This window comes from Branchiostoma lanceolatum, chromosome 9 (assembly GCF_035083965.1).
Source record: "Branchiostoma lanceolatum isolate klBraLanc5 chromosome 9, klBraLanc5.hap2, whole genome shotgun sequence".
In the NCBI taxonomy this organism is placed as follows: domain Eukaryota; kingdom Metazoa; phylum Chordata; class Leptocardii; order Amphioxiformes; family Branchiostomatidae; genus Branchiostoma; species Branchiostoma lanceolatum.
The window spans coordinates 725,436-738,360 of NC_089730.1; the positions used below are offsets into that span (position 1 = coordinate 725,436).

Consider the following 12,925-nt stretch of genomic DNA (forward strand, 5'->3'; position numbering starts at 1 on the left):
ACTGTCAAAGATTCTTTTAAATATCAGAGTCAACATGAACCAAAACAGAGGTAAGGTTCTCTGACACTTGTCTGTAAGTCCACATTTTGTGAGACAGACTCTGATGATCTGAATGACAGCAAACATCATTATGATGCAAATAAGCAGTTTATGAAGGCAAACTAGTGTGGTCTCTACTCAAATACATATGTCATCATCATCATCATTCTTCCGGATTTAGTTCGTTGAGGTACAAATATGTAAGTTCTGTTAAAACTTCATCATGCACTACACATGTATGCCTATTATCTATCAGTTATGTGGATCAAAAAGAAATACTTTTTTCCAAACCATTCTGCACCCCTACCTGTGCAAGGGAAGCCTACAGCACGAGAGTGAAATCCTCTGGGACACACACATTTGTAGCTGCCTTGGGTGTTACGGCAAATTTGGTTAAATCTGCACTCTGTGACACCAGCTGAGCACTCATCTATGTCTGCAGGGGCAGAAATATTGTTACTGGCCGAGGGTAAAGAGTCCTTAAATTGAGCACCTAAAATGAAGGTTTGGTAGGGCACAAAATTAAATTTGCCATGCTTATCAAATAAACAAATTGACATAACAAATTACACTGAGTAAAACCTGACGGACTCAAACATACCAATGCAGGAGCCATTTGTAACTAGGCGAAAGCCCTTATTGCAGACAGGTCGGCAGGTGAAACTGCCCAAAGTGTTGATACATCGATCCTCAGGGCTGCAAACCTTGGTGGGACCCTTACATTCGTCAATATCTGCAGAACATAGATGTACATTAGGTTAAGCCCACTTTACACATCTAGGACCTTCATGTACCCAATACATGGCCCCCAAACACTACCATCCTTAGGTCTGCCCTGGGCTGGCAGCAGTCAGCCTAGTACTATACAATATCATGTAAATGCATTCAAGGACATAATGTCCTTGATGCATTTAAGTTTGTGAAAAAAAAATGGCGTGTTTGCAGTGGTTTCAAATTTGTGTTTGAAACGAATTATAGTAGTGCTGCAGTCCCATAATGGAAACAATGGCTGCCAGAAACCAAGATAGCTGCGTATTTTTGATAATCATCATCATCATCATCATCAGTCGATCTGCTTTCGCTACGACAGGGTTATACCACCCCTTTTTACGGGGTGACATACCCTTTCCTTGGCTGTCACGCAAGACAGGGATGCGCCAGTTCTCCCGTCTGGGTGAATGGTGTAAAAGGTAATATTATATGATAATAGGTGACTCATAATACTGTACAATGTACATTACGTAGTGCTTAAACAAGGGCAAGTGGGCAAAGATTTATGCGGTGGTTTTAAGTTCGTGCTGAAGAAGTCACCGCATATACCACTGCAAAAATTTCTGCATTTACAGTATTAGGTTACATCTAGCCATTTCTCAACCAGTACATGTACATGCAACCGAGCCTCCAAAATCACAAGAAAAAGGGGCCTCCTAAACTAGTAACAACCAAGTCATTTCCAGGCATCTCATGCACACAGAATAATAGTTACAGCTATACTATTTTTCTGTTGCAAACATGTCCTGCGTATCCCATCGTGCCAAAGCAGCTCCAAAGTTGGAGGACCCCTTACAGTGTGATCAACAAACCCGTGTCCTGTTGTGTGCTTGATTATAAAAGATGCGATAAAACTGCTACATTGAAGATATGTCCGACTCTCAAGTTACTCTTGTACCAACGTATCTAGCACAAATTTTTGCACTGACGTAATTCATCAATGTGGAAAAGATCCTTCATAGTTTACATTGTGTAATTCTGCAGAGGGGCATCTAGAGAAAATTTGAGGAAATAGTTGCATTTGCTTACAAATGTTGCCTTTTTTGACTTGTTAGACTACACATAAAAAAGATATAGGAATGTAACACAGCAAGAGGTACATACCAACACAGGTGTTCTTCCCCAGTAATCTGTAGCCTTGTCGACAGGAACATCTGAAGCCGCCCACAGTGTTGATGCATTCATGTTGACAGGGAGATGGCAACTTCTCACACTCATTCAGGTCTGTGCACAAAAGGAAAGGTAGCGTTACAAAACATGCTTCATTATAACAATAAATGGCCTCATGTAATCGATAACAACTACATGTAATGACCACCTTTGCATCAGGACCATTTGGCTATCAAAGCATCAAATGGGGACTCAACCCCAGAAGCAACACACGTGTTATTCTCTTAACAACCACCTTTTTATGAATACAGAATCAACCAAATCAAATTTGTAAAACAGTTTATCAAAGAAATAACCATTTACAATCAAGTAAGACAAGAAATAAACTTCACAATGTGGGAAACTGGTGACCCCATTGAAGCCCCATGGATTTGCTGATGGCAGGCTTTTGAGCATTCGAGGGACTGTTGTGAATAGGCCCCTTTCCAAACTCCGGCGCCGTTTTGAATCTGCTCTTGCCATAGCTTAATCCGGTGCGAGCGCGCGTGATTTGAGCACGGGAGCAGTAAGAGCATGGGAGCAGTAAAAGCTAAACAATGGCGTCCCCAATAGAAAGCAGCGTCATCTATGGCGGCGAGATATATATGCATGCCACAAGTAGATAATATTGTGTTGTGGATACTTGGACTCGATATCAGTAAAATTGTGAATTTGTGATAATTTTCCACAGTTCCTGACACGGTGTGCCTAAACACCTCACCCGAGTCTAATATGTAGTAAACACGGGGCAAGGACTTTATGTGACGCTTTGGATACAATGTCTAGTATGCAATTATGAATAAAAAATATGCAGCAAATCTTAAATATTTACTAGTTTTTGCATGTTAACCCTCTCGTTCCAAGATGAGAAGGAATGTCTGCCCACCATATTGGATTCTCATTGTTGGGGTCCATTTAGGTCCGCTAATACCTTTTAGTAGTTTGACAGACAACAGAACAATAACACGGTGGATGCTGTTTGGGTCATAGATTTTAGTAAATAGCAAAATTCAGTTGAATGACCTGTGTGATATTGAGTTGTTATTGTTTTGAATTATTCTGAGTTGTTTGATTTATTACTCCTATGCTTGATCATTCCTGCTTCATGTTACATGATTGTGAATTGATTTCTCATTAAGTTAATGTTAAGTTATCCTTTTGTATCCTGATTTGTTATGATTTGTCATGTTACGTAGGGCTCCCTTGGAAATCAGTTACAATGTTAACTGAAGGGACCACCCTAAAGATTAATAAATAAATAAATAAATCAACTCATACTAATTGTGCACAAAGTGTTTTCAGCCTCAAATACAAACAAGAATTTGTTATCATGGAAACTAGCAGAGAAATACATGTATACCAGAACTGGTAAATATAAAAAATACTAAAGACTGGCTGCATATTTTTTTTATTCATACAGTAATTGCATAGACAACGCATCTAGAGCGTCACACAAAGTACTTGCCCCTTGTACACTGCATATTTGACTCGGATGAGTTTGGGTGAGGTGTTTAGGCATACCCTTCCTGACAGGCTGTTGAACGTGTGGAACGCATCGTATAACACACACCGCATGCTTGTAGTTTCCACGATAATGTTAGCTCAAGTCAAGAAAAAATCCCACAATAAATCTTAAACGTACACATTTCCGGCTCGGAGTAAAGATCAAACTTCGTCATGGATTTCAACAACACAGATGAGCTTTCATGCTAAGTACCTTGACAGTCCCTGTTTCCACTGGCTGAACGTTGGTAACCTTTGCTGCAGCGAGCAGCACAGCGGAACGACCCAACAGTGTTGAGGCAGTCCTGATGAGGCGGACAGATGTTTTTCTCTTTCTCACACTCATTGGTATCTGCAGGAAGTACAGTGTGATGTGAGAGACTAAGATAGAGAGGATTATTCTTCACATTGCAGAGAGAGGGGGCGAGGAGGTACATGTGAGCCCGAGGAGGTAACAAGTACGACAAAAATAGTTACTCAAGGTAACAAGTACATTTTTGTGGTACTCGTGGCAATCAGGACAATGTTGGGGGCCTTTTTTTATACAACCAGTGGCTGGAAAGGCAGACTTGTGTCTGAGGCACAACCCCACTGCACAACAAATGGAACTCCATGGTGGTAACCCCACTTATCAATTACCTAACTGAGTGGTTATTACTTTTTTTTTTGTAAAATCTTTCCATAAGGCTACTGGAACAATGCAGGTGCTTTCATCAGCCAGCCTAAAATCGACCTTGACCTTTGTTCTCCCCACATACCAAATATCTTTACAATCCATCCAGATGTTCTTGAGTTATGCTGACTACAAGCATCCTGACACAGACAAAAACATGCGCACACACACACACACACACACACACACACACACACACACACACACACACACACACACACACACACACACACACACACACACATTATACTTAAAATCCCAAACCTTCACATGTGTGCCCATCTACAGCAATCATGAGGCCAGGAGGGCATGAGCAGAAGTACTTCCCCATGGCATTATGGCAGAAGTGGGAACAGGGGTTGTTGGTTGCACATTCATTGTCATCTGCAAAGTTAAGTAACATCAGATCAATTTCACTTCTTAAAGCTGCTATTAAGTGACATAAATACGAATGGTTCCCTGTCAACAGATATTGTAACTATCTAGCATTTGCCACGATTAGAAATGACCAAAAGGATCGTTTGAAGACATACACATGTTATATCTTAGCAAGAAAACATTTCCTTTTCAGATTATACTATGTAACAGTAACAAAGTTTCCTTACAAATTGACACATGCCTGTCACATACGCCTTGACAATCTATATGCCTTGACAATCTAATATCTTCGAGTTTTGACCTAGTTACCAACAATTTTCATGTGTTAATATAATGTTATACATGTATGTGATGCGGAATAAATTGTTGCATTCTGTTTATGTCATACCCACCAAAAAAAACATTTCAATGCGAAATGTGCCATAAGTTGAGAGAGTTTTTTGTCCTTGAACAAAAAAATTGTAACATCAACGATTCCAACCTCCGAATCCGGTATTCAAATTTTCGACAGTGGTGCAACTGGTGCACTGAAATGCATTTTAACTATTCTATGAAAGCCTGTGTGAAGAAAGTAGAACCCTGTGTAATAACATATTAGTTATTGCCCAGTCCAGAACATCAGTATAGAACATTTTTTGCAGCCAAGGTATAACATTAAGTAAAATATAGACCAGTCCGGAACACCAGTATCAAACCCTATCCCGGCCCAGATATGACAAGAAACGTGGTTGACAACAATGCAAGTAAAAGATCAAGATTGATCCAAGCAGCTTGCGTTTACTGCATTGTCTATTTATGTAAGAGAGTTACAGTACTGTTACAGTAGCAGTTCAAAATGCTCCTCCAGAAAGAATGTTATCCATGGACAAAATATGAAGAGAAATGGTATCTGCAGATAATAGGGACCCAGGCTTACCTCGACAATAGGGTCCAACTGGGTCTAGCCGAAAGCCTTCAGGACACTGGTTACTGGGATCTCCTATAACAATCAAACATCCACTGTTTACATGTGAGAGTATAAGATGGTCCTATACTAAAGGAACGGTCCTAATCCCCACACGCCCCCAATCCCGACATAGTTGGCAAACAAATGTTACGGCGCTATGTATAAGTGCCCGTATATGACCTATAACAATGGACTAATAAGTTTGTATCTTAAAAACAGCAAGGTCACAACAACAACATATCTCTAAGTTCCTAATCTCCAACAACTGACGACTGAAAAATCGATTTGAATTTCAAGCTTTTTGAGGGGTTAACGAGCGAATTGCCTGCCAACATGGCCTTTAATTATAACATGGCTAAATTTCTCAGTGTAGAACATGGAATATTCCAGAATGACACCGCACATACAAGAAATGTTCCTTGAAATTTACAAAAGTCCACACCTGTGTCTTGTGTGTATTTATTCTTGGATAATTCGAGCTAACGTGGCATGTGTTGTTTACAACGTCTCCGTTACATGACGTAACTCTCCAGTGCAAAGTGCTAAAAATATGATAAACACACGACTGTGAAGCTTTAATCCTAGTTATATACTTAACAAGCTACTGTTGCATGCATTAAGTGTCACACACACACACCTCTACAAATGGACTGTGCGTTTGCTTAGAACATATGTCAGGATTAAGACCGTTCCTGTTACATCTCTAATCTACAGCGCTAGGTAGACACATCTAAATTCAGGTGCACAAGAAAAATTTAGCTATAGCCATCCCTGCCAACTTACATGTCATCACAATGAGGATCTCATCCTTAGAACACAAATGAATGATATTGATAGCCCTTTTCCTCCAATACACACACAAAACATTATTGCATAACCCTAGGCAGGAGGCTATCCCCACATACAAAAATCATTAGAAAACACACAAAATCTCACCAGTTGTACATAATCATATACAAACTGTATACCGGTACATCTTGAAACAGTTTACAGAATCTCCCCAAGCTTTCACCATCTAAAAAAACACATTTCTATCAAAATTCCAAAAAACCCACATAACGGGAGCTGCCCTAACGCTCGAACTCACGGCGGTCCATTGCTGGTTGCCAGAGAGTGGTCAGGTTTTAATGAATGAATTTTGAACACATTCATGTATAGAACATACATGGACAAGAAATGTATTCATACTGTTCATGGGCCCTTCACGCTCCGCGTTACAGGCGGAAAACGCTGTGAGACATTTTCACGAATGTACCTTCTGATTTAGTGCTACGCCAGATAGTGTGCCTAACTTATTACGCTTTGGTAATTTTGCTCTCTTCGGAAGTTGGTGATGAAGTTAGGGAAATGTAAATATTAGGCTTGAAGTCTACTATATTCTAGCTTTCTTTTGACTGGAAAAGTTTGACTGTGTGCACTTCTAACGTCATGTGAGAAGGGCTACATGTATATCAAGCGCATCCCAGCTCATGTTTTCACGGGAAATAGGCTACCTCGCACTGTGCGCGCGGCCCTACGTACGTCTTGAATGCGGCCCAACTTACGAAATCATTACGAAAAAACGACACCGCTTACATCAACAATACTCTGTCTACTTATTGGGAAATATCTTCGCCATCCCTGTATTCAGTTTCGTTTTCATGGATGGTACCAATCATGATCACATGTTAGAGCGTAACAAAGCTGTGTGTTGAATCGTTCCGCCACCATCGCGGCCCAAAAAAATGGTGGGAAAACAAAGTCGCCAGACGACAGCAATGTTTACGTTGTTTTTCTCTGGTTGGTTTTCTTCTCAACAAACACTTAAAGACCCAAATTTTTAGTGTTTTATGAAGTTATATTTCTTATGTGTATGATAGTTGTGTGACTTGTGTTTCTGCTTGGCATAGGTCGTATATTTAGGTGCCAGGCCGTCTAGCTACGCAGTGCTACTCAGCGCTACCATCATTATTGTCAAATACTACTTTTCGACAAAACAAGAAATGAATATGTACATGTATGTTTTGAATGCAAATGACAATTAGGTGCATGAACTTGGATTATTTACCTTCCTTATCAGCATAGTCATTGGACACAAACACGGCGTAGTTATGGGAAATAAGATCAGTAAAAAATCCGTAACATGTTAGGGCGCGTCACAAGTTAGGGCAGGTCCCGTTATAATTGAAAATGTGGGACTATTCATTAGCCACTGGCTTCAAAGAAGAAGTCAAACGAACCCCTCAGTGATGTATGTAGCAACATCAGATACAGTAGTTCTATAAATTGTGATACATTTTCAAACAGAAACAATTATAGCTGTTGTATAAAAAGTAATTAGCGGCAAGATATTCATGACCATGACCCCATTTGACTACAATAAACTGTTCCCACCTTAGACCCATGTCTGTCAATAACTGTTCACCCCACCTTCATGTACATGTATGTAAGAGCTCAACTGGAGGACAGGAAAGTTAAAAATCAGAGGTAAAATAGGACTGTCACATTGTGTGAACTTACCTTTTGATATGGAAGCCTCCAGCTTGCAGTCAAGTATTTCTGAATCAGGATCATAGTCGACACCAACACTGGACACTGATAATCTCTCCACCAGGTAGGGCATCTGTCCAAGACTACTGTCGTAATGAATAGTATGATTCCACGAGTAGGGCTGTTATGGAAGACAAATGATCATAATACAAATTAACGTTGTTGTGCATACTGGACAGAACAGCTACAACCAGTCAGTAACTTTACTTCATAGTGGTTATAAAATGAAAGTGGTGTCCATTGAAAATGTCAGTATAGAGAAAAGAAAGATAACCAAAAGAGCTAACATGATAGTGGAGTGTGTTTAACTTCCATACTGTTTCAGAAGTATGTACCATTTTTATTTGGTATGACTCAATGCGCCTCTTGTCTAGAGATGTCCTGACCAGGGCCCCAACTCGGGCCTTCTGGTCCAAGTAATTTGAACCAGATGTGGTAAATGACAGAAGCGCAGACCACTACACCAGAGGGACACCCCGTCAAGTTTGATAATGAGCCTCCTATCGGCTAGTTACGGTACTGCAGCGAAGCTTCAAAATTTGGGGTCAACTTTTCTGCAAGTGCCAGGTTCATAATTTTTAGATATGGATAGGTCTTGGGGCAGGGCGGCAAGTGGTGTAAATTTGGGCTCACTAGCAGCTTGTTTGGAAGTGCAGTGGGCCTTTTTGTATGGAACTTTCGAGGAGGATAAATCATGCAGAGGTGGGTGGTTTTCTTTGTTTTTGATATGAAGGTACTTTAGGTGATGATTAACACAATGTGATGTATATTATGCAAATTATGGCTTTATTTACATAATTAATGTGGAGAACATATAATTCCATTGTAAGTAATTTTTGTTTTCATTTCAAAATTAGGCGGAAATCAATGCGCGCTGATGTCATCATAAAATCCACTTGATGACATATCAATATCAATAGAAATGAAATTGCAATGTTACGAAATATTGCAACAAATGTAGATTTTCAAATGCATATCTCAAAAAATTGGAGGGATGTATTTACATGACAGTTTTTAAGGATATAAGCATTATACAGGAATTCATATCTCTTTATATGGGTCATAAAATCACCTCCTTTGCATTGCTCACTCTGTGATTTTCTTCACTGGTTATGACACCATATACACCTCGGGGCAGGTCATTAACTCTTAATCAAGCCTGATACATTTAGGAAAAGTCATTTAGGAATAGTCAGTGGCTTTTTAAAACTATTCTAAATCTATCAACAAGAATCTGACCATTTCGTTTTCCATGAGGTTGATGGATCCTTTCATGACAAACCATCTTGATTAGGGGTGGGTACCGGTACATAAAATTCAGGTCCGGCCCAGGTCCAGGTCCAGAGGGTCAGGCCCAGGTCCAGATCCAGACCTGTACCTGTACCTGATTATAGAAGTGTCGCAGTACATCATATTTTGGAGAGCGAGACACACGTAAAAGTCTCCAAACGTCAAGTCTGGAACGATATAATTTCTTAGGTTTGCACTTTGTCTCAAACTTATAACTATACTCTCTTCGCCGTCTGTTTACTCATCCTTTAAGTGTTTCTAGATATGATTCACAGCTAACGTCTCCGAAACCGACTCGTTAATCTGCTTTTTGTATTTTCTTAGAGTCTAAGTTAGACCAGTTATATGGCTGCCTGCTGGCAGCCTGGTACTATGAATTTTCTAATCGGTCCATAGGCCGGTCCACTGATTTTTTACGGACCGTTTTTTTTGGACTGGTCCATTAACAAATACCGGTTTTGTACCGGTACATGGTACCGGTACCCACCCCTAATCTTGATAACCAGAAGTACAGTTAGTTCAGTTTATTACTATTACTACATGTAGCTGACTTTGGATGACTTTTGGAGTTCTTCATTTGCCAACTTAAAGGAGTCCTTAACTCCAGAAGGGGGTGTTATTTTCCACCAGATTATGTATCAAGATTATAATCAGCCGACTTTTTACAGAATTCAACTTGTGATAAATTAGACAAGGTGTGTTTTGTAAAATAATATGTAACTCACCAAACCCGTGCAGACCCTACCCATGTATTCCCTATATGTATACCCACTTCTTCATCATGAATATCATTAATAAGAAGGCCAGTTGTTAATAACGTTAAGATATTAAGGAACATATAACAAGACAACTTTTTCTTAGCCCCCCTGACAATCTTTGTGTAACCTAACTTTTGTCAGGCCTTGTCAGGTACATTGTATTCAGGCATAGGCTGAGGTTGTTTAATTTAATTGATTAGAAAATAGAGGATCACCTGGGGCATTTAGTAGAATACTGAATGCTTTTTCATGCGCACAGGACTAGTGGGTACTTTATAGTATACTGTAATAAGTATTCATTTTTACTTCCTAAAATCATTATCTTTTGGAAAATACCCCCCCCCCCTCTGGAGTTTAGGACTCCTTTAACTATAATTGGTATGCTCACAATTTAACCCTCTCCATGCTGAAGTAGCCTTTCTGCACCAAAGTTGTACAGGGTTGGACAGCAGGGAGAGGGTCAAGAAAACTACTCTTAGATGTACAGTACCTGCATATGGCCATCCACAGTGAACATCCGTGTTGAAAAAGCATAAATCTGCCCAGGACCTGTCTGGACATAATCCTCTACATAGTCCTTTAGGATGATGTTAGCTGTACTTGAGAGGCGTGGCACATCACCCTTAAGTACGATGTCTAACTGCAGAACACCATTGTCGTCCAGACCTCTTGCATTATGGGTCATGTGCAGAGTTTCTCCTGGAAAGTTATAACACTGTAAACCGAACAGGTAAAGCTACAGACAGTTGAACAGGTAAAATTACATACATACAAGTACAGTTTTGTGGATTATTTCAATATCTTAACTGCCAATGATACACCATGCAGTTTAGTGGTCGGTTAATCAGGTCCAAGTCCAGGTTTACAAATGTAGGTCCAGGTTAAGTTTCATGTCAGACCTGATCCCATCTAGTTGATATGTCTGGTTTTATCAAACAAATTTTGATATTTGAATGTTGCACTTATTTTCAGTGTCTTTTTTGTCAGTAACTAACAACCAGAGAGGAGACTCAAAGAACTTCTTATCAGTTGCATAAATAAAACTCAAAACCAAACAGATCTAGAAAGACTTGTAGTTAAATTTGTTTGAGTGCTGATTCTTAAATTGGATTGGAAATTAACTAATGAGTTAAATTAGGATACATGACGACAATTCAACTTGGTACCAACCTCATGGTAAACCTTGATGCTTTACTTTTGTGTCATATTCACTGTTGATCGAAAACTGGACCAACAGTGACAGAAAATGATGCATATGAATTCAGGCTAATCCATTCAGGGTTACTGCAAATGCATTTAATTTCACATGGTTTTTACTTTGCGGTAGGGAGAAAATGGAGTGTTTGTGGTGGTTTTAAGTTCGTATTTGAAACAATAGTAGCGCTACAGTCATAAGTGCGCCAAAAGTTTTGTGGTTGTTTGAAGTTCACACTCAAGAGTTCCCAGTGATAACCACGAACATAAAACCACCGCGAAGGTTTCTGCATTTACAGTACATTTTGTTATATTTGTTGGGCAGCTTACCTAATAAGATTTGTATTTTGTTATGGGTCCAAAAAGTGGTTCATGACTTTAAGGTTTCTTGGAAGTCATAACCAAATCCAGCGAACCGGTACCCACCCTTTAAACCTAAGAATGTTACTGGAGGAATCTTCATCATTAAGTCGCATGTATAAAGGCTCTCTCTCTCTCTCTCTCTCTGTCACACTCACCCACACAACAACACACACACACACACCACACATACACACAACATCACACAACACAATGTCATACACACACAACACACACACAACAACACACACTACACAAACACACAAATTGGTGGCCATACCTGTGGGAAACTCCACCTGTGTCTCTCTCTGAAAAATCCCCTTAGTTAGTGTATAGCCATTGACAGCCTCCCCTATCTCCAGTGCTGTTGTCCAATAAACAGGAGTCAAGATGGATACAAGTTTTCTCAGCCAAAAACCTGGAAAAAAAAAATCTTTTAAAGAGAAAATGTTGTTACATATCACAGGTACATTCTACTATGCATGCAAAGGGTCATGACTGATGCTACATGTTTATTTTGTTGTGCCCCCGTTTGTAACTTAATATTTTCCTCCATTGATGCATTAATATTTTCAATTGAGTTATTTCATAGTTTTGAAAGTTGTCTGTTAGTAGTTTGAATGTAAGGAACATTTCAAGAACAGAAACATTTTTGTAATAAGGAATCGGCTCCACGGAAAAGCCATACTGAACACAACTTGTTTCCAAACAAGAAATATTTCATGCATTTACGTAATCCTTTGTTTTAATGGGAATATAATGTGCCTTGCAGGGACACTTTCTTAGAACTGGTATGGCAGATGCCTGTCTATAGAGACCACCTGTCACCACTTATTCTCAGTCCCTTGAGTTTACTTGCTGTTTTGATGCCATTTGGCCACACCAATTTAATTTCATGGTTTTTGAAAAAATGCTAAATTCCAAAATCAACATAAAAACAGAATCTCAGATCAAAGTCTGTACAGTTTCGGGGTGTGAACAGGGTCAGGTGCAAGTTTTCACCCCAGCCTTCTGTTTTCATGATTTTCGTGTGTGCTAAAATTTAAAAAAAATTGGTTAACCAAGAAATTAAACTGGTGTGGCCTTATGAATAATATCAAGCTTTACAAACTTGCTGCCCAGCTAGCTAGCTACAATATAGACAGGTTTGACTGTAGTCAGCTTACTCCTGAGACTTACCAACATTAGCTGGAATATTCGTCATCACTGCTATCACCCTGTGGTTTCCTGATCTGCTTTTTGTTATGTTGGCATACAGGGTAGCAACTCCAAACTCCAGGTTGTTGACTGTGCCTATTATACTTCCATGTGCCTGGGTGGGTCTTCCTGGAAGAG

The 12,925-nt window shown here is 39.6% G+C and overlaps 1 protein-coding gene across 1 annotated transcript in view; it reads right to left on the reverse strand.

The window, feature by feature from the left end:
• The window catches only part of LOC136441281 (hemicentin-1-like), a 141,503-nt gene that overhangs the window by 5,910 nt on the left and 122,668 nt on the right, over positions 1-12,925 (reverse strand). Inside the window, exons 62-71 of the mRNA XM_066437478.1 lie at positions 12,770-12,916; positions 11,871-12,008; positions 10,527-10,735; positions 7,959-8,109; positions 5,430-5,492; positions 4,400-4,519; positions 3,677-3,814; positions 1,915-2,034; positions 641-772; positions 347-475 (exon numbers count right to left, since the gene is read on the reverse strand). Of these exons, the coding sequence (XP_066293575.1) occupies positions 347-475; positions 641-772; positions 1,915-2,034; positions 3,677-3,814; positions 4,400-4,519; positions 5,430-5,492; positions 7,959-8,109; positions 10,527-10,735; positions 11,871-12,008; positions 12,770-12,916 (1,347 nt within the window). The remainder of the gene's footprint in view (positions 1-346; positions 476-640; positions 773-1,914; positions 2,035-3,676; positions 3,815-4,399; positions 4,520-5,429; positions 5,493-7,958; positions 8,110-10,526; positions 10,736-11,870; positions 12,009-12,769; positions 12,917-12,925) is intronic.